The 22,006-nt window shown below is 35.1% G+C and overlaps 1 protein-coding gene across 9 annotated transcripts in view; it reads right to left on the bottom strand.

Moving 5' to 3' along the window:
- Positions 1 to 22,006, bottom strand: part of SIPA1L2 (signal induced proliferation associated 1 like 2) — a 131,000-nt gene that overhangs the window by 55,194 nt on the left and 53,800 nt on the right. For 6 of the 9 annotated variants that reach the window (XM_032443332.1, XM_015857876.2, XM_015857870.2 and 3 more), the window contains 7 exons: positions 20,272 to 20,460; positions 17,228 to 17,402; positions 15,226 to 15,329; positions 12,308 to 12,385; positions 9,293 to 9,450; positions 7,257 to 7,833; positions 1,182 to 1,456 (listed from right to left, as the gene is read on the bottom strand). In XM_032443332.1, coding sequence (XP_032299223.1) covers positions 1,182 to 1,456; positions 7,257 to 7,833; positions 9,293 to 9,450; positions 12,308 to 12,385; positions 15,226 to 15,329; positions 17,228 to 17,402; positions 20,272 to 20,460 — 1,556 coding nt within the window. The remainder of the gene's footprint in view (positions 1 to 1,181; positions 1,457 to 7,256; positions 7,834 to 9,292; positions 9,451 to 12,307; positions 12,386 to 15,225; positions 15,330 to 17,227; positions 17,403 to 20,271; positions 20,461 to 22,006) is intronic. The other 3 variants (XM_015857873.2, XM_015857875.2, XM_032443333.1) reach the window with 1 other exon arrangement.

Raw genomic sequence — 22,006 nt, 5'->3', positions numbered from 1 at the left:
GATAGTATTCTACAGTCACAGACATTTACTTCAGAAAGGAACCCCAATGCTTCAATGTGCAGGTTGAGGCAGGAAAGGGCACTTCTGTGTCATTCATTAGGCCAATGTCTACTTGGATAATTGCCACCAATTAAACAGTATTCATGTACAGCTGGCACCAACTTCACAGAATCGTATGCTGTGTAAAATTTCATGGATTGTTGTCTTGCCAAAAGCAACACATCTAATGTTTTTTCTGTTAAATTAAAAATCAACAGAGATTTAAAGATGGCCTTTTACAAGTAGACAAGTAATTCAATTTACTCCAGTACAGTTCTAATTCAGAACATGCCAAATTAAAAATGTCTGGAAAAGTGTGTGAGAAAAGACATTTTAATAAAGTTTTATATTTTACCTACTTCTTATCAATCTCAATAACATTAAGAATAGAGAGAAGAGCACACATTTGTCACAGAAGAAAAAAAAAAAGGAATGCCAACAAAAGAACATTGCACTTCATCCCTGAGAACAACTGTACATAACATACTATGTTAACATAATAGCCCCTGCTACAGTCTTCTCCTAAATGCACGCAACCAGTTCTTTCATACTTCAGTAAGGTTGTTTTATTGTTGTTTTTTTTTTCAAATGGTTTTAAGAGATGATTTCACCCGTGCAAAGTAACATTGAAGAATAAATTAGGTTACCGTGGAAAATGAGTACTCTAAGAATTGGTACCGTTTATGTCCAGAATCCAATATTTCTTTACTTTTGCTAAAATTTCTAAGCAAGGAAATAAAAGCAATCCTTTTCCGCAATCAGCGGTCAGAGAAACTTGGAAGAAATAAAAGGTATTGTTGTTAGAGGATACCATATTTCGAATGTTATTACTGAAATATGAAATTAGCCTGTGGAAGGAAAGAAGTCATATAAGCTTTCATAGTGGCTCAATCATTACTCAATGAAGTTTACTTCTTGCTCTTTCAAGCCACATAAATGTAAATTTCCCTCTAAATTTCTTACAAGATCTCACCTCATCTTTTGTTCTGAATCAATAATTGTTCTGGGGAAAAGATTGCTTTGAGAACCTCAATATTATTATCATTAAACATCAATATCTATTTCCAAAGGAACAATGTAAGCAGTGTCAGAGGAAAAACAAAACAGATGCAAACATCACATTGAGGACTGTTGTTTCTTACCTTCTAGGTGCTCCATCCTCGTGTGGCTGAATAATCACCACTTTTACAGTTACTGATGTCCGTAATAGGTCAATCATTTGTTCATGAGTCAATGTTGCCACAGCCACTTTACAGATTTCAACCAGGCGGCTCCCCTGCCTCAGGCCTGCTTTCCATGCAAAACCAAAGGGCTCCACATCAGCCACTATTCCTTCAAAGTTCACGTGGAATCCAAGCTGGCCCAACCCATTCCTCCGAAGGGTCATTTCCGTTGTTTCACATCCTCTTGTCACTATCTAAAAAGGTACCAAATTGTTAGGACACTCATTTATTTGAACACACAGACTTTTGAAACAGTATTAGGCTATGTATTGTTCACGGAATCATTTCAGCCAGTGAAGACCTCTAAGATCATTAAGTCCAAATGTTAACCTAGCATTGCCAAGTCTACCCTGTCCCTAAGTGCAAGATCTACACATCTTTTAAATATCTCCAGGGATGGTGAGTCAACTTCTTCCTGAGCATCCAGTTCCAATGCTTCACAACCCTTTCAGTGAAGAAATATCTTTTAATATCCAACCTAAACCTCCCCTGTCACTTGTTGCTTGGGAGAAGAAATAGACCCTCACCTCTTTACAACCTCATTTCACATAGTTGTAGAGAGCAATAATGAGCCTTCTTTCCTCTAGGCCAAACAATCTCAGTTCACTCAGCTGCTCCTTGTAAGACTTATTCCCCACAACCAACTGATGTGAAAGATCACAAATAAGTAGGTCACTCCAAAAGTAATGCCTCCTATTTTATTTCCATGGAAACTACAACAGATACAAAGAGCACAACAACTTTATTTGATAAACTCTGAGCTACAAAACACTGTTTTTCAACATAGTCACCACCATTACCTATACATTTACACTATACATTTACACTTGTGATAAACAGGAGACCACATGCCATGTTCTTAACAAATTTGTACCAGTGGAGGTGACCCACTGTTGCCACTGCTGAAACGCACCACTCACTACCTCACTGTGCTCATATCTGCTGTTTATTCTCCGTAAGCATTCACTAAGCATAAATGAATGTCAATAGGTGTAATTTTTTCCACATGGAGAAATTCAATGACACACCTTTGCTTCATACTCATTTTTATGACAAACACCATTTTGTCAGACTGCCCCTCTGCTGCCATCTGTCATTTACTAACAAAATTTAACAGAATACCCATGGTAAGATTCAATTTCTACTGCCATACCACCAACATACACTTCTGACATCATGGGCCAAGAAAATAGGAAGCAATACTTTCAGAGCAGCCCTCATATTTAATTGACATTATATATGTCTAATATACTAATACTAATCATAATTCTGATATTTGTGGTTGTAGTCTTCATAAAAACGAGCAGAACACTTCACAATATTAAAATCTTACATACTAAAAGGAAGCAGCTGCCCTGTGTCAAATTGCTTTCCTTTTCTCACCCCAGCCCAACATGCACTGAACACCATTTATATCTTATTGAAAACGTAACAGCTGCTTTAGCTTCAAAATTCAAAACAAGCAAAAAAGCAAAGTGATATTCTGTCAACTGCTTCATTCTTGTAGGCTGACTGCAGGCGTGTAGGCATTTTTAATTCAGTATTAGACAGTATCAAACTAGAGATATAACAGAGCCTAATTAAGTGAAGCAGTTCTTTCAGAGAATGTTACCTCATATTCATTTAAAATTATTTCTGTCACTATACAGAATAGTCAAAACCTTTTAAATTCACAATATGGTAAGAAGGCTCCAAGATCATCCAGTCCAACTGTCTGCATAACACTAATCTTTCCCACTAAACCATATCCTTCAGTACATTATCAAAATGTTGAGCAGCCCATTCTAGTGCCTGAGAACTCTGACATTATCAAATCACATTATCAAAAGTTTTTGTTCATAACGTATACCATTCTTTCTCCTGCAAGACAAATATTTTCCTTTTACCAAGGTGTATGCTAACAGCATAGATCAAGGGAACTTCCCAAGGTCAAACTGCATGAAGAACATGCCTTGTTCCACCGAGGTTCACTGTTTATGCTGTATTTTAGTGTGCGCTACAAAGGCATGCACATTATCCAAGGTTTGACATTTAACTTAAAGTAAAGTTAGGAGGCTGGTGTCTGCATATCAGTTACATAGGGCAGGTATTTAAAAAAGTTGTTTAGATCTTGAGCTTAGTTCAAAGGGATATTTGGAACAATCTTTCTCCCTCTCCCTCTACTTGAGCCAGAATTAGGGGAGAGTAGCTCAGTAGATTACTGTGTGCATCCTACAGAAGCACAATCCAACCTAATTCGGGGCTTTACAGGGAGAGAGTGAGAACACACAGTTCTGGACAGTGAGATGTCACAGCAACTGGCTAAAGCTGTCCTTTCTCTACTTGAGCCAGATGATTTGACTAGGTGCAATTTTCATGGGAAGTTTAAACAGATCTAATGCCTAGTTACCTTTCCTTTGCATTACATTAGCTCTTGTGCAGCCATGCAGACAGAGATATGATTCATCTAAAAATCAGATGCTTTTATTATTTTTATTTCTTTGGCTTTTTTTCTTATAATATTTCAAAGAAGTGGCAGGTAGGGAATCAATAGACTATCCTTTTCAATTACAATTACGATCAAAGCACATCAACATCAACAAATGGACCTAAAGCAAACATTAAGCTGCAGGTTACCTTCACAGCTTCCTTTTTACACTTCCTGTTTAGTCAAATCTTTGCCCAAGTTTGTTTTAGAACCAGGCATGATGGGAGGCCTAACTTTACTCCTTTCTCAATCCAATGTTTGTCGGGAAAAACTCTGGTGCATTTGTATAACTTATGCCTGAAAACCAGCCAGCTGAAAGTCACTATTTTCAGTACCCTAGTAAGTCTCAAGGGCACTAGCACCTTCACGGATTATTTTTTATACAGATATCTACAATCTATTAGGAAAAATTAAAACTTACACAAAATAAGCTACTGTAAGGTTGCTAATCTGAGAGAGCTGATCATCCTAGGAGAAAATCAAGGTAATAAACCCCTCACTCATTAAGGTCTAGTCTTCACTGATCTGTAAAGCACTGGAGAGACCCTGCAAGGATCAGATGTTTCAAGAATCATTGACTGACAAATTAAGGCTATGTAAGCTGTAGCACATTAACTTCACGGACCTTCTGAGGGTGTCAGTTTCAAAGTTAAAATGTGAAAGTCTTTATTCAAATGCCCAATAGATATTGTAGGTTTTTCTTTACTAAATCATGCTCTGGATCTTCCCATTGAAAGCATAAAATAGTTGTTTTCTTTATCACTACTCAGAAATAAGTTATTTATATGTTTTAGAAGACTTCTTTCATAAACAGAGCTTTCTGTTGTGTCTATAACTGTGCGTGTAGTATTATTGAGTAGGCTGAAAACACTAAGCTTTAGCTTTAGCTCTTTTTTTCCAGCTCTCAGCTTCACCTTCAGTCCTGGCTAATTTTCAATGACACTTCACAATTTATAGCCTGGATAAATGAAAATTAAGATTTTCAACTCCTTGTTACCATCCTTACATTTCTGTAACAAACTTCTGAAATATATGCAATATTTAGTGATGCAATGAAAAGAAGAACATGCTGTTACAATCGGGAGCTGCTGATGGATCAAATTTTATTCTCTCAAAAGCACACAATAGGATGTTGGGGGGAGCAGCTACTTCTCTATTGCTATGCCCCAATTATAGAATACTGCATAACAAATGTGCCAAAATATATGAACTTCCTCAACTCAGACCAGTCAGAATCTTCTTCAAATTGGTGAAATATTTGGAAGGTTAAGAGAGATGAAAGTGATCATTTCTACATGAGATTCAACAGGTCCATTAAAAGGCTAAAAGATTTCCAGGAGATCAAGTCCTCCACAAGCATATCATCTAAAATGTGGCGTGGCATTATGTCACATAAACCACAGTACTGCTCCACTTGAAAGTAGGTGCTTCTGCTTACTTGGCTGTTGTTTCTGTAAACATGTGGCTGTGCCTGAAGGAAGAGATGGCTTCACATCTCTGAATATACTTAAGACTGATGAAATTAAAAGACAAATCTAAATTCTGTGAAGGAAACAAGAAGCATAAAGGCTTGTAATAAACCCTTTTCTATGCAAATTGATGTTCAAGGATCCATTCAGGGTTCTCATTTAATCCCTCTCTCTGCTTTTGCTCTATTATCCTAACATTCAGACCCACTGCCTTTCTGCCTTAAAGACAGGTCTGTTAAAATCATCTATAGTTTGCTTTTCCTCCTCTGTAGCGTATCACTTAATATTCCTCCTCCAATACAGAGCTGACTCTACGTTGAACAATGCCAGCTTTTTCTTTTAAGCCAGAACTCATTCCTTTGCTTCAAACTAAAATCACAGTCCACAGATTTTCACTTTGTTGTTTAATATAGGTATTCAGAGAGACATCTTATTCATTTCAATAATTTAAGTCAGACAATAAAGATAATTCTCTGACAATCTCAGTTTTTAAAACCACTGAATGAAACACATCATACATAAGAAATGTTTTAACTGGGGCCTGGAAAGATCTAATCATCTGATCAATAAAGCTTGCTATTTTGTCATAGTTAGAGCTTTCAAGTTTACCTTGTGTGGCTGTCAACCTTAACTGTGTTCTGAGTCAATTAGAAGGGTTTTAAAGTACACATATGCGAAGTGTTGAATCAGTTTTAAATGCTTTTTTAGTGGTTTTAAGTGCCATCTCTGAGTGTCTGAACAAAAATATAGATAAGGAACATTCAACTTCATAAAATGACTAATTACAATATGCAACTTTCAAAATAGGGGAAGCTGAAGCGATGGCGACAATCATCCCTGTATAATCATGGCATACAGATTACCAGTTTGCATTCAATCACTCTATTATAAAAATATATCCTCAGGAGCTGACATGTTTGGATATTTTGCAAAACCAAAGAAATGAAGGACAGCAAATAAAATTGTAATGGCAGCTGACAGTGGAAGTTTTTGCTAGAAATCTGATCCATTTTTCCACCTGTGTTAAATAGGTGGAAAGTTATATTGCCCATTTAGGAATACAGAATAGAAGGGGACTAAGCATGTGCTAGTTTTCAGAAGGAAAATATCTGTGCAAGAAAAATGGAGCTGAATGCCCGGTTGAAAAAGATAATAGTGAGAAAAGGAGTCTAAAGGCCTTCATCCATTGAAAGAAAAATATGAGTATTTATTCTAAATAGTTTATATTCTATTCAATATTCTACTCTAGAATATCATGCAATGCCACATGTGAATGTAGAACTAGAGAAGCCCTGCAATATCAGCTGCAATCCAGCATGAAAATGGTAAGCATAAGAATTTCTGTTCAGAACGAGGCTTTTTAATATTAAAAAAAGCTGGCACCATGTAGAGCACTGAAATTAAGATCAAAGGGGCAAAGTGTAACCACATGGAGGAGATACATCAGCTGTTTTACTTTGGAGCTCTTGTCAGTCCTTTCACACTGACTAGTTACAAGACAGTTAGCTAACAGGGTCACAAGTACCTGAAAATCTTTATCCAGTCAGCTGTAAAAGCTGGCATTATTAGGTCTAGCTTTCTTCACCTTCTGCCATTGCTCAGTATAGAAAAAGGAGAACTTATACAACTTTTTCTGCTAAGATTCACACTGTTTTTTTAAATAAAAAATTCAAGTGAGCATATTTTATACAATTTTGTGCAATTAAGATTTTTTTAATTTAAGGTACATTTCTACCTAAAAAAAAAAAAGTGTGAGTTGAGAATAGGCTACAGCAAGAGAAGGCAAAAAGTTAGCCTCTTGGTACTGATTTCAATATTGAAACCATCCATAGCCTAAAGAAATCTATCAAATTATTGGTATTTGTTTTCTCATCCCTGAAAATGGTTTAATAACTTATCTCATATACTGTGTGAGGATTACTTTTTGTAATTCTCTCTGAAGACTGAGAACAGTTTTGAAGTACAAACAGAGGACGTTTTTAATTATATCTCAAAGGAGTTATAGACAAGCAACTCTTCATAAAAATTTTGGGATTCCAGTTTAGTAGTTGTACTTACTTCGAGTCTTTGAACAATTTCTCTGATGTCTTCAGCACAGTTATCCGCAGCAGACAAAAGAATACATTCTCCCCTTTCATAAAATATTTTGATGCTCATTAATCCAGATGTCCATCCAATAACATCCCTGCAGGAGCAGTTAAACACAACGTTTTTTGACTCCTTTTCAATCAGCATGATAAATTCATTGGAGATTCCAAGGAGACATTCAATGTCAGTAGACTGGCCGAAATCTCTTGCAATCACATTCCACATAATTGCTCCAACACTGAATAAATGGGCATCTTTCCTTGGTTTCACTTTCTCCTTTTTTTTTGCCCCTAAAGTTATAAAGCTAAACTTGGCTGAAGTATCCACTGTAGCCGTGGTAACAAAGTTTTCTGCCAGATCTTTCAAGTATTCTTGACGGGTCCTGGTGGCCATTGCACGAAACTTTTCTGATTTGTGAGCAGCATTCTCTGCATTAATGACTTTGGCTAAAAGAAAGTCCCTAAAGACTGCTGATTTGGGAAAAGTTACTCCTTTGGGAATCGGCGGACCAAATGGAGGTACATCTTTTGATCTTGAAACTCCAACACTAGAAATAGAAAGAAAAAAAATGCAATTGTCAATTCTGTACCAAAACAAAACACCAAAACATCAGAAAACAAGCAATGATCTGTCCAGATCAGTTACAAAGATAAGTTTAGTTTTAAAATGTAAATGTTTAGATATTTTAGACACAAAGAAAACTTACTTAGACATTTGTTATAAAAATGCTTTTTCTTTCTAAATATGTAGCATTGTGAACGTATCTCACTAACACAAAGACTGTCAAGGATGAATCCTTAAGGTGCCAGTGACTCCTTTCCTTAATGGAATAAGTTTACATATTCTTTGCAAGTTGGTTTTTTTTTTATTTAAATCTTTCAGTTTTCACGTAATTTCACTAGAACTAAGTAAGACATAAATATAAATAGAATTGATTGCAATGTGCAGACATCTTGTCATGCTAAAATGTGAAGACAGAAAAGGTATCAGTGCCAAACTGTCTACAATGGAAGCGCTGCCATGCAATTTTTTAATATCTGCCATTTTTTATAGGGGAAGTTCTCAGCAAAATGTAAAGGAAATAAAAACATTTTTTCTCATTGATACTCAGTTATAACTACAATCAGTAGCTAAGGAACATATTTAATCCATAAAAAGATTTGACAGTAGCATACAAACTACATACAACTACTACTAGGTTGACTGAAATGCAGTCATATTTGCCATCATTTATTAATAATAAAAATGAACTGATGAAATATATCATGCATTAGTATGTACAAAAGAGCTAGTAAAACAGAATCAAGTTCTATAAGACATCTCCTCCAGCAATATGATCCAACCTCATGGTGTAGTCTGAATTTCATACTAAACAAAAATATAAAATTCACAGGTGTTAAATCTGTGCTGCTGTCATTGAAGTCCTTCTCATTCTTTGCACACTTTCCATTCAGTTCAGAATTATGCTTCTCCTTTGGTAAACTTGTTAGAATACATTATACTGTAATTTAACTGTGACAGTGAAGATGAACTGAAATTTCAAATCCTGTGGTCCCCAAAAGTCCTAATTGAAATGCTTAACAGCCACACCTCACACTGGTGCCATATAGTTAAACTCAGGGACTCAAATACATTAACAACATTCTAAAATATTTTAAATTATTTTCCTACTTTCCTACTTTAAAAAGTAGGAGGTTTTTTTTTTTCCCTGTACTAATTTCTATTGCTATGATTGCAAATCTTAATTTCAGCAACCTGTCATAGCCCCTTTTTGTGCTCATAAATCAAAACGCAGAGCTCTGTAGAAAATCATTTAAATCTTACAGACTGTGCTCAGTGATTCTAGATATGTGTGAAGAAGACAGTGGGGTTTCAAACTCGTGCAAAATTAAGTGTAAATCTTAAAAACTGTATACATAATACCTCTAGGAAGCATAAAAAAGGTTAGAAAGGGCAGTTCAGTTGCATTCTTAGAAGCAAACAAAGATTTATAAAGCTCTACTCACCTATAGCACACATTTTCAGTGCAAGGATTATGCACTTTGACTATGACAAATACATGTTGAAAGTGGGAACGAATATTTTTTGGAGTAAAAGGAAGTGCTCCTGGCTCTTGGAAGACAATGGTAACTATATCATTTCCTATATGCCTTTTTCTTAGCAGCTAGACGAGAAATATGCATTGAAAAATTAGTTATAATAAATCACAATTTCTTCATTTTAGCAAACAAAAATAAAAGAAAATGAACGATGCTTGTGTTTCTCTCAAAAAAACATTTTCAATTAATCATATTTTGGATAGCTGGAAATAAAGGATATTGAGCTGAACTGTAAAAAGACAGGAAAAACACCAAAACTGGATTAAGTTCACAAAAATACTAATGAGTTTTTCCACAGTCACACTAGTTCTGTACAGTTTCAGCTCACTTCTCTTATTTCACAAGAAAAAACATTTATCTTACTTAGCATATCAGAATCTTGTTTAAAATCAGTTCCTTATTGACAGCATAATATCCACCTTTATACAAAAAGCAACACATTTGATTGTATTTCTCAATACAATTTCCTCTTCCATTTTTATTTAGCATCATCCTTAACGTGATGAACTTAACTTTTATTTTAATAGATAATCATGAGTATCATCACAAACTATATAGAGCTGCATACTTCAAGAGAGCCAAGACAGAACACTCATGGAGAAACAGCCACTATCAGAAACTGTGTTATTGTAAGACTTCTGATGACACTTTATGACACATACTATAACAGAAAATAACATTTGGTTAAATCATGTCATCTGATCATATTTTCAGATTTAAGATCAAAGTGAACGAATTGCCTATTTGAACAAGTTACAATGGGCATCCTTTTGAACACAAATTATGCCATAAACTCATATGTAGAAATTATCAAAGAAATAAGCGCAGCAAGTAAATCTTAATTTGTTGAGCTAGTGAACCATACATTTAGATCACAGTAGTGAAACAGAAATTCATGTTAAAGAGGTTATTATCTCACAGGTTTGAATTCACATCACAGTAAAATTTCTAGGTCACTTTCCAATTACAAGGTACAAGGCGATTCATTACTGTTTTGGTTAAGTAATTGCATCTGACCATTTACTCTTTCTTGCCTCATGCTTCTACCTATACTTTTCCACAGAGCAAAATGAGAACAAAAAATAGAAAACCAAATCTTGTCTAAAATTAGATTTATTTCTCCAGACAATCGCTGCTTTCAAGAATATTTTCTGCTTTTGTGAAACTCCAAGAGATTCTGCTTGCTGCAGAGGTTGCTTAAGCAAGTTCCTTACAAAGAATTAAGTTTTAGAACGTTCGAATTTGTACTATAAAGAAAGTCCTTTACAAAACAATGTCAGTTCACATATCCTATGCCTAGACTACTATTTCAAGAGCTTAAAACATTAAGAGGCACAAAAGCTGTAAACACAAAGTCATCATTTTTAAGAACCTTACCAAACTTGCTGAGATCTTAGTGACTTCTTCAATATTTTTAAATAAAATCAGCACATCACTATTATAAATAACTGTCATGCATAAGTGGTCAGTGAACATTAACACAATGCAAAGCGCATTCATATGTCTGTCCACAGAGAGTCAAAATGCAAGGAAGTAGAAAGGGAAGAGAAAAACCAGGGTGATCTGGAAGATGGAAAGAAGTGCTCTGGATAGGATAAAGGAGTAGGAAAATACAGTACTGAATGGAAAAGAAGGAGGAAACACACTTCCCCGAAAAAATGTGAATTAAGGACAGCATACTTGAAAATGAAAGAGGAACTGAAAGAAACTGGAACTATGCAAGAAGAACTGTAAGAAATTCTCTAGTTTATATTCTGTAACTTCTGTAACCCTCCCAACTTTCACATTCTTCCCCAAACTCTGGGTTCTCAGTTTCCGCTTCCTCTCCCATTTTGAGGTCTGCTCGTGTGTTGTATTCTTTCCTTTTCCTCACCCCCCTCACCCTTCTGCCTTTCTAACATACTCTAAAGATTCTCATGCCAATGCAGAGCACAATAGGAACTCTCAACAGGGTGCACAGATTACAGAGAATTACTTACAGTAAGGAGATACCAAACACTCTGACATCATTCCATTATCATTATAAACTGGCATGGTAGAATTTAAAAATGAACCCAGTCAAGTACGATAGGCAGCCAACGGGAAACCAGCGAGATTTTATTTGGGAATACAAGACACACAAAGGGGAGTCCAGTAAGGAAAAATATGTTAGAAAAGCAGAATCCATTTTAATAAAAGTATTTATACCAAATAATAATTATATTAACTTTGAGATTCTGACTAGAACACACAATTCTTAATTTTCAGATATGCATCTCTGAAGCAAAGTCTTAACTGTCATAAAACTTAGGACATTTACATTTGTGCAGAATTTTATTTACCTCATCAAACTGAGAATTAAACAAGGTATTCTTGTTGTAGTTGCAAGTGAAAAATATTCTTCATTAAAAGTAAAATCCAAGGGTAAAAAAAAAAATAAATTCAGAATTCTTTAAGCACATTTCTAAATTAAATGGCTTTAAAAGAAATTCAGTTCAATCTGTCATTCATCTGCACCCAAAAGAAAAAAAAAATCAAAAGATATTTCATAAGATCTGGTAAAAATGAATTTGACATAAGCATATGTGTGGGTACCTCATACATTTCAGCAGTAGGTTAAATTCAAAAAGTTCATTGCATTCTTGCATATCTGTTTCAAATATTCATTAAATCTGGTGAAAATTGATTGCTTGAATTGATTTGTATTATTCAGCTCTTCCTGTGTGTACAAATGTGTGAATGGGAAAACTGCAAAGGAATGATTTGGAAAGGGACTTTGCAAAGGTAAAGTTTAAAGGAGAAGGCCTTAAACCACGACTTGAAAAAAGGGCCACTAAAGGAAAAGGAACTGGCCACACCAGGCTTGGCAGTCTTTTCTGTCCTAGGGAAGGAGCAGCTGACCTGGAAGTTCTCAGGCTATGTTGCAGCCAAAGTGAATATTACCTTGGTTTTTGGTTCTCCTGCTGGCTCTAAAACTAGAGGGATGTCCTGATCAGTGACCAAGCAGGGCGTAGTTAGGTCCTGGAAGAAGCAACAAACAGTTCTGGTGCGGCCTGGTTTTGGCTCACAGGTATTTGGAATCTAATAAAAGGTCAGTGCTTGCTCATCGAAGGTCTTATTTCTACATGATGAAGAGTGATCCAGTATTTTGTTCAGTCATTATCAAACAAAGGATATAGGGAGAGCTTAAGATCACCTCATTGCCAGAAAATAGACAATATGCTAATAAAAACTAACTACTGAATGAAAGAAAATTACCATAATCCCAGAAAAAATCCCCTTCTTTGGCTATGTAGGATTAGTGTGACAACTCCTGAAGAGACGAACAACATTTGTGTCCCATAGCACCTGTGTCTCTGTTTTGAGCAGAACTTACATAACTGCGTTTGTGGTCTTCAGCATCTGAAATATCTCAAGGAAAAAGACCTAATCCAATTTTAACCTAGTCCCTGAAAGCTAGGTTAAAATCATTGATATTTTTTACACAGTATTCATTTTGGTGATAGAATACAATTTAATAATGATTATAGATACTTTCTGAACATTAAGGCTGGCTAAATTCTGTTCATTTAGGTGAATTTGTCACACTTTATTAAGACAGTGTTCATGCTGTGCAAATTGTACTAGATCCCTGCATCTAAAAGTAATGTGGGGTGAGATGTCTTCAGACAGGCATAGTATTAAACTTGGAAAACAGCCACCATATCTTGATCCCAAGAAAGCAACAAATAAAAACATGATGCTTCTACTAAATACTGAACCTGTTAAAGTGACGATGTGTGCTTACTAAAACACTGTGGGAAAGAAGTGCTTGTTGCTGGGAAAAACCATGGAGCTAAAAGCTTGTTATTTACAACAACTGGCACCTGTCTACAAAGAAGGAGACAAAAAGATGTAAGGAGATGACAAGAATGTAAGGAGAGTAAAAGAATAAGTGAAAGGACAGGAATAGGAGGTGGCTGAGCAGCACAGCTGACAAACTGCAAACAATTGTGAAAATGAGCAGATTGAGTCAAAAGGATTTCCTTTCCTCACAAACAAGGGAAAGTCATGAACGATGATGAAAGTAGTCAACCCCAAATAAGGTCATATTTACTGTCAGTGCCTGTGATTAACTATGAAAATATTTATTTTTTCCTTTAAGGCAAGCTCATTCAGTGCATTATATCATAATAAAGTGTATAGTTTTTCCAATTTATATGTACATTTTCCGGGTCAATATATTCAGAAATTTTTGTACAGTTCCTTCATCTGTGCCTTGCTAACTTGTAATGGTCTTGCAAATAAATTATACATATATTAACAAATTGAATACAGCAATGTTTTTGGAGTGTTTCACAGGATTTCAGAACCTTAGCCTTCAAGTCCCTATTGAAAACATACAATACCTTAGGAAAACTTGAGCTATTTTACAAATACGTAAGAGCCACAAAGTCTTGTGTGCAAACCAAAGCAAACACAAAGTAAACCATTCTGACAAATTACAGAAACAGCAACTCCTAGTGTGCTTACTAAATTAATCCTGTATAGTAATTAAAAATTCAGAGAAGTGGAGATACTGGTGATAACAATTCGCTACCTTGATTACTTGCTGCTGTCACAGCTGGGTGTGTGAAGCAGCTCAACATTCTGCCCTCTAAAAGGCACACACTTTCAAAGACTATTTATCTAAACATTCATATTATTCACATGATAAAGAATTCCTACATTTTTATGCCTATTTTAGTTTCTTTAAACCACATCCAAATCCTGAGTGTCATAGAGGAAGAAATTCACAGCTGTCTTAACTGTTTTGATGAAACTGTTCTTTAAAGAGTTCAGAACTGACTACTTAAATCACATTACATACTTCCATTTCAAACTTCATTTACCCTATATTTTAATTTTTTCTTGTATCTTTTTGTTGCTGCATTGATGCAATTCTTTCCTGCCACAAGTCCTACTGATAGGGCAAGACACTAAAGGTGCAAATCATATGGTTTAATAATAACTAATCAAAACTTTTGCATGCTTCTCACAAAGAAAAATGAGATAGCATCTTCACAACAACCCACTAAAATGACTGAAGTCTTCATATCTCACATCACAAGGGGATAATATTCTATAAATGAATAAATCCAGTACTTATTTCTGCAGAGTTAGAGAAACGCAGACTAGTAATGTAGAAAGTTAGAAACTATCAGTAGCCTGAGCAGTAATCCTGCTGTTGAGTTATAATGTTGATATATTATACCAAATGTGCTTGTAGTTTTCCATTTGGTCACAAGACAGGCAAGACAGAATAACCTTATTGGTGCACACTTTGGTTGCTGTGCTATTGTTTAGCCATCCTTAATGCTTTAAAGATATTTTGAATATCGGGTAAGCAAAGAGAATTATCCAGAAATAAGTACACAGCAGTTTTCTGTCTTCACAAGTAGACCTACTGAAGAATACAATTAAGCACTGAATCTTAAGCTGATGCATTAATAAATGTTTTAAGATCTGTAGCATGAAGCAGAGTCATTTAGAAATCTTACCACATGCACATTTTTACCATAAGAGGATTTTCAAGCTTTATTCCATGCAACATTTAAAACATATGTAAGATATAAACCAACTACAAACTGAAAATAACTAATTGACCACAGACAACTGTTCTGTGTATTACCACTGAGAAAAGCAGGTATAGAATGAATTAAAGAAGTATGAAAACATTACAAAAATCATTTGGTTTAAATAATAAAAATAAAAAAAAGCAACCATGAGATTAAGAGACCTACTTTGTATAAAAGCAATTCAGCTCAATTAAAACCAGTTTTAATAAAAGAAACACTCTGTGTTGATAAAATAAAATAATATTAAAATGGTTAATAACATACCTGCTGCCTGTTACTGGGCATGTATGGAAGCATTGTTGATACATGAAACATTAACTCATAATCTTTGTAAGTAGTGTAGAGGGAATGAGTTCCTGTTGAATCAGCTGAAAACAAATTCAATCATAAGAAGGTCAGACAAACAATAGTCACATGACTTTCTAGGACACCACTCTTTACATGCTATGATTTAAATATATTAATGCAATTTTACACTTTCTGCAACAGAATAAAAAATTTCTATCAGCTAAAAATCTCTTCTGTAACTTCATGTTATGAGAGACAGATTCTGCAAGAAATTGCGCTCAGAAATTGCTGTCTATGAGATGAACAACTTTTGAATATATAAGCCAGTACTAAGATCTTAATATTTCATGGGAAAAATAAACAAATACTTTAGTTTTATATTATAGATATCTATTATCATCATTTAAAACCTTAATAAAGACAATTGGCTAATCCCATTCTTTATCAAAAATAAACTAATGGCAGTGACACTTCGAATCTCACAATAGAACACACACTGCAGATCAGACATTTTTAAATCACATAACATGTACATAATATGTTGTAGTATGGAACACAGATAATTTTGTTGGCAATTTTCAAAGTATTAAAAAACTTAAAATTTTAAAAAATGAAATATACTTCATATCAGATGTGAATTTTTATTTAGGCATCTTAGAAATACAGTTCACATTTCAGCATGTTTACAGCAAATTAGATGGGAGTTACTTTGTAGTCAGAAATTAGTCCTTGTTATTCACTTTGATGTCTGGATTACTTAGGTATGACTAATTACCTTCAAAGAAAGAGCTTGGGAACTCTACTCTGTCAAGATAATTCTCAATTCTTCTTCCCTTTTTCAATCTTATTTCTTTTACATAATTTTACATCTTTCATAGCAGTAAGCATTCTCTAGCATTCTTTTTCATACTGTTTATTTACTTTTAAAATATGACTATATGTTAGTACTGTTTATGAATCCTTGTAAATATTTAAATGATAGGTGGGATGCAGGCTCTTTCAGTGGCGCCCAGCGCAAGGACAAGGAGCAATGGGTACAAACTGGAACATAGGAAGTTCCATGTGAACATGAGGAAAAACTTCTTTTCTTTTCTTGGAGGGTGACAATGCCCTGGAACAGGTTGCCCAGGGAGGCTGTGGAGAATATCTCCTTTTCTGGAGATATTCATAGAAACACAGAACCAGCAGGGCTGGAAAAGACTTTCAAGATTATCCTGTCCAACTTACCACCAATATCTCCCCACAAAGGCATGTCCCTTATTACAACATCTAAACATTCCTTGAACACCTCCAGGGACAGTGACTCAAACACCTCCCTAGGCAGCCTATTTCAGTGCCTGGCCACTCAGACCATAAATTTTTCCTAAAGTCCAACCTGAATCTCCCCTGGCTCAACTTGAGGCAATTCTAAACCCATTTGGATGCCTTCTTATGCAATCTATTGTAGGGAACATGCTGTAACATTCAGCAGTAACTATGCTGTATATCTATAGCACTAAATTTGAAAGTATTTAAGTGTGTTTGTAATATTAACGTATTCAAAACTATAATTGGCTTACTCAGTTATGTTTGCACAAATTAATTTTTTTTTTTCCCCAGGATGTAGCAGACAAGCTACAGGAAAGGATACAAAACAAGACAAACAGTATATTACTAAAGAGTACACAAGCACCTAGATATCCTTAGATCACAGCTTATCATGACCAGTTGACAAAATCCTGTTAAAAGCACATTAAACTAAAGAATGAGTTAAGCTGAAGCTTGCGAATGAGTTAGGCTGAGCAATGCTAATAAGGATGTGTGTCACTGTATCGTTAACATTTCAATTCCTATTTTTACTATACTTCATCTTCCTTGTTTACCATCTAACTTTACTAACCAAAACTCAAAGATATGACAATGAAAAGATAAAAATGATATTTGCAGAAGATTAACCATAGAACTGCAGTTCCTACCATAGGTCAGATACATAACTTACTTTTATTATCTAGCTGAGCCCTGTATTTACTAAACCCTTTTAGCCGTACTCTCTGGCCCAGCAGATCAAGGAATTCTTCAAAAGCTGGTCCTGCCATCTCATTGTTATACATTTCTTCTTCTGTGCTTTGGCCTGCTTTGCAGTAAAGGATACCAATCTTATGTTGAAAACTCAGCTGAAATTAAAAAAGAAAAAAACCATCAATTACAGCAGCAAAGGAAATCAATATTAGTATGAATAAAAATTATAATATTGACACTGCTAATGTTTAATAGAAAATATTTGATAACGAAAAACTGTATTTTTATTTGGAAAACAAAGTCACCAAAAAGAAAACACATCTTGAAAGAAAACAGGATTATCACTATTAAAACAGCTAAAAACAGTGCAAGATGACATCTGAGTTACTGATCTATTGAAGCACAACCCCTACTGCATTTTATAGTATTGGAACTTTAACTAGGATAGTAATATTAAAAAGGCATTATTTCTTGAGGGGAATATTGTCTTGTTTACTTAACTTTTATGCATACTTAAAATGACAAACTGGAAACCTCTATATAGTAGTCCTGTTATTCTTAACTGACAACTAGTATAGCTTCACAAACTGACAGCCACCATCCGCTGTCTATATACACATCACTCCACTATCCAGATGTTCAGACATCAAATTGCAAAATTAGTGTCCAAATTAGGGATTATATTTATACAGTCTTTCACATTAGATCAAAGGTGGCAGGAACGGTCTGCTTCGCCTCAGCCATTTGTAGAACAGTCTATGTTAAGAATGTTATATTCCCAGCATGCTACTGCGCTCATGTTTTATCACAGCAATTTCTAAGAAAAGATGTAAAATTAAAACACTAAAGGACTGAATCAAGGAAACACACACATAAAGAAGAAAAAGAATTAAAAATATAATTCCAAACTTTAAATACTCCTTAACCTTCCTTCTCCAATAAATGTAGCATTTCTCCACTTTACATGGAGAGCTCTATATAAGGTGGTTACCCAAGCATTACTTAGAACAGAAAAAGAATCTACCCAAATCACCCCTGAAAGAATAGAAACTCTCACTATGCTTTTACTAACCCAGTCTTTTGTGCTTCATGATTTTAAAATTGATGTTCCTTGTCTCTCATGAAATTCAGGGTCTAACTTGACAGCATTCTTGGTTTAAGCATTTACCTTCAAGCACAACTAATACATAGAACATCCTAAAGATGTCCAAATTAATGAAGGCTACAGAATCAGTGACAATATGAATCTCATGCTCCAAATCTAAACATACTTAAATGAAGTACTAGGATAACAGTCTACTGTTAAAATCAATAGCAAAACCCTTCAAAACATCAACTGGGCTGAAATTCATATCATATAATGAAATAAAGGTATCTGTGGGACAATTTATTCCCATGTAACCTTGCATAAATAAGCCTAGCCTTGCAACTTCAGCGTATCTATATACATGTAAAAGCACAGTACAGAACTTGATCTACTAATATGCAACAAACTGTGGTAATATACAATGGCAGCCCTTTCCCCTCTCTGGCAAGCCCCAGTCCATCCTCTCCATTTGATATCTGCTTTTTGTAGGGGGGAGTCCTTACGTCCTCTCTGAATATTCTGACTGAAGGTCATTAACCAGGAATCAGTTAGAAATATAGAATACAGGCTCAGCAGGGACAGGAATTAGGAATGACACTTTAACAACACTGCATCCAGGACACACAGAGCACAGATTAACTAAGACCTGTACCATAGTTTGAAATGGAATGGATCATCACATAGAAGAAGACTCAGGGATGTGTACAGTGCTGAAGCTGCCTGAGTTAGACCTGTTCCCCTCTGGGGAAAGGCAGGGTTAAGATCCCATTCTGATCTAGAAATTTCCTTTTGATTGCCATATATACTATCCATCCAGAACACCTCCCTGATTAATCTCCACATTGAAAGAGTGCTGGGGGAGAGTTAGGTAGCTAATAGAATATCCCAGACTGTATGCCAGAAACTATTTATACAGTGTAAAACTAGCATGAACCCTAAACAGAAGAAACTGGAAGAACTGTTGATATAAACATCAGGTTATAGGAGGCAGTACTGTTCCTTGAGACTTTTCAGCAGAGAATGAAAGTGCTTGTGAGTTTGAGTCACAGGAAAAGATTGGCAGACACCAATACGTTTGACACAATCACTACATTGGAAATGGAATTAGCATAAAAAAAAATACTTATACCACTGTTATAAACAACAGGATCCATCAGCTTCAACAGCTGGATATTGACTTTCACATAGAAAATGTAATCTTTCCTTGAAATGAAAATAAGTTTTTAACACTTGAATGAAATCCTTCATAAGTCTATCCTTCCAAATTATTCAGAAGCTATGAATTTACCTACAAGCTTCTATTGAGGCTGACTCACTTTACTGAACACAATAAACTTCATATGCTTAAATTTTGAGGGAAAAAATGGTGGATATTTTATTACGGGTGCAGTTAATTAATTACATAGCCTCAGTTGTAATTTCCATTGTTTGAACCCAGAAGCATTCTATGCAACCTAATGCAGAAGTTGATCAGAAAATCAAAGTTAAAAGAAATAAAAATTTAAGATGGAGATATAACGTTATATACTTTTGCCTCCTTACCTGTAAGAAGTATTAATGAAAAATATTAGAACAATTTTCATTTGCATTCTGCATTTGTATGTGCAGGGCAGAAAAAAAGATCATGGAAATAAATCAATACAGACATCAGAAGTTTAGTTATAATCCCACCTGCCGGTTTAAGGAGGATCACTATAACCTAATCATTTTTCCCAAGCTGTAACATATTTTTAAAGTAATTTGCTTAGAATAGTTAACATCATTTTTTCAGTAAAAATGTAGAGTTCATAAGTAAATATTGCCAAAATAAAAAATGTGACTGATCTGCATTTCAGATTCAGGTTTATCAATATTATCTGCAAAATATTTCAGACCCCCCACTGCCACATATGCTTTCTAAATGAATAATCTTTAAATAAAAGTCATACGCTACATACCCCTTGCTCATCCAATTTAAGAAGCTGTTCAGGTACTTTAGGTGAGTTGGATGCTTGCCTCAGGCACTGAATGCTCAGCTCTGGTATTACATATTCTAGCACTTCTTTGAGAGGCAGACCCCTCGCTGTGCCATGCCTTGCAGTAGATGGTATAGCGTCTTCTAAAATTGCTCCTCTAAGTGTAGTAAGCTGCAATAAAGATACAAAGCATTTTTAATCTAAAATTCTTTCTAGTACTATGATTACATCTTCAGGTTTTACAAAAAGCATGGAACAAAGCATGAAGAAAAATATCATTGTATGCAATTATTTTTTAATAAGTAAAATGATTGCTAAATAACTTTTAAAGAGAACACAGTCTCTTACTATCTCAGTTACATATTTACAGTCAACAGGACAGAAGTGACTGTCCCTTCGTATGTGGAACTGGTGACTTCACACCACAAATACCATGTTCAGTTTTCAGCCCTTGTAACAAGGAGGATATTTAATTGCTCCAGAGCATGAAGAGAAGAGCAGTAAAGCTGGTGGAGGAAACAGAAAATAAGTCATGTGGAGCAATGGAGGAAATTGGGCTTGTTCAGTCTGGAGAAAATGAACCTGAGGGGAGACCTCACTGTTTCTACAACTCTGTCAAAAGAAGTTGCAGCAAGGAGAGTGCCAGTCTCTTTTCTCAGGTGACAAGCAACAGGACATACAGATGTGGTCTCAAGTTGCACCAGGGCAGGTTTAGATTGGACATTAGGAAAAATTTCTTTATGGAAAGGTTGGTCAAGTGTTGAAACAGGCTGCCCAGAGCAGTGATGGACTCTGCAACTCTGGAGATATTTAAGAGACATCAAAACGTGGCAATAAAGGAAATGGTTTAGTGATGAGGCTCAGTAAGTCAAAGACTTAGTGTTCTTGAAGGTCTTCTCCAACTGAAATGCTTCTATGCTTAGTTTAAAGAAATTCACTGATGACCTTATTAAAATTCTTGAGATTTATTTTTTCCAAGAAAGAAAAAGAATTTTGAAAGACCAGGATAGCTAAAATCATTAATTTTAATGTCATATTACTCTAGAAAACAAGGTACTTGAATGTGAGTGTTGGACAGACAAGGTAAGCCATGCCTAATGGCACCTTCATTTACCTTATCCATCCATTTTTTAAACCACACTATCTTGTCTTTATTGGCAAAAAGAGATGTTACTTAGAAGTGAGTCAGCTGAATCACTGCTCTCCAATAAACAGGCACATCTTTTTTGGAAGGAAAAAACTAGCCTTCAAAAAAATTGTTTCTGCATATATTTGTAAAAAGTACATGAGCCCAGAGATATCAGGAGTGTGTTTTAATAGTAATAAAAGGCAAACAGTCCTAAGGATAATAACGTCGTGTATATCATACAAATCAGACCTAGTCACTTGTCAAAGAAATTACTTTTGCAAGAGACACTAATTGATTTGAAATAAAAATTAAGAGAAACATCCTTCCACAATAATAATGAAAGCTATTCTTCCAGTTAAAGTAATTATCTTATTAACATATTAATAGAATAGAATAAAATAGTTCCACTTAAGAAGTAACCTACAAAGACCATTAAGTCCAACTGCCTAACCATTTCAGGGCTAACCAAAAGATAAGCAGATAGTTGAGGGCATTATCCTTTAACTCTTTTGAACCTGGCAGGCTTGGGGCATCAGCCACCTCACTGTGAAGGCTGCTTCAGTGCTTGACTTTTTCTTAATAGCCTTG

The sequence above is a fragment of the Coturnix japonica genome, chromosome 3 (assembly GCF_001577835.2).
Source record: "Coturnix japonica isolate 7356 chromosome 3, Coturnix japonica 2.1, whole genome shotgun sequence".
Lineage (NCBI taxonomy): Eukaryota > Metazoa > Chordata > Aves > Galliformes > Phasianidae > Coturnix > Coturnix japonica.
This window is presented reverse-complemented; position numbering and strand designations above follow the sequence as displayed.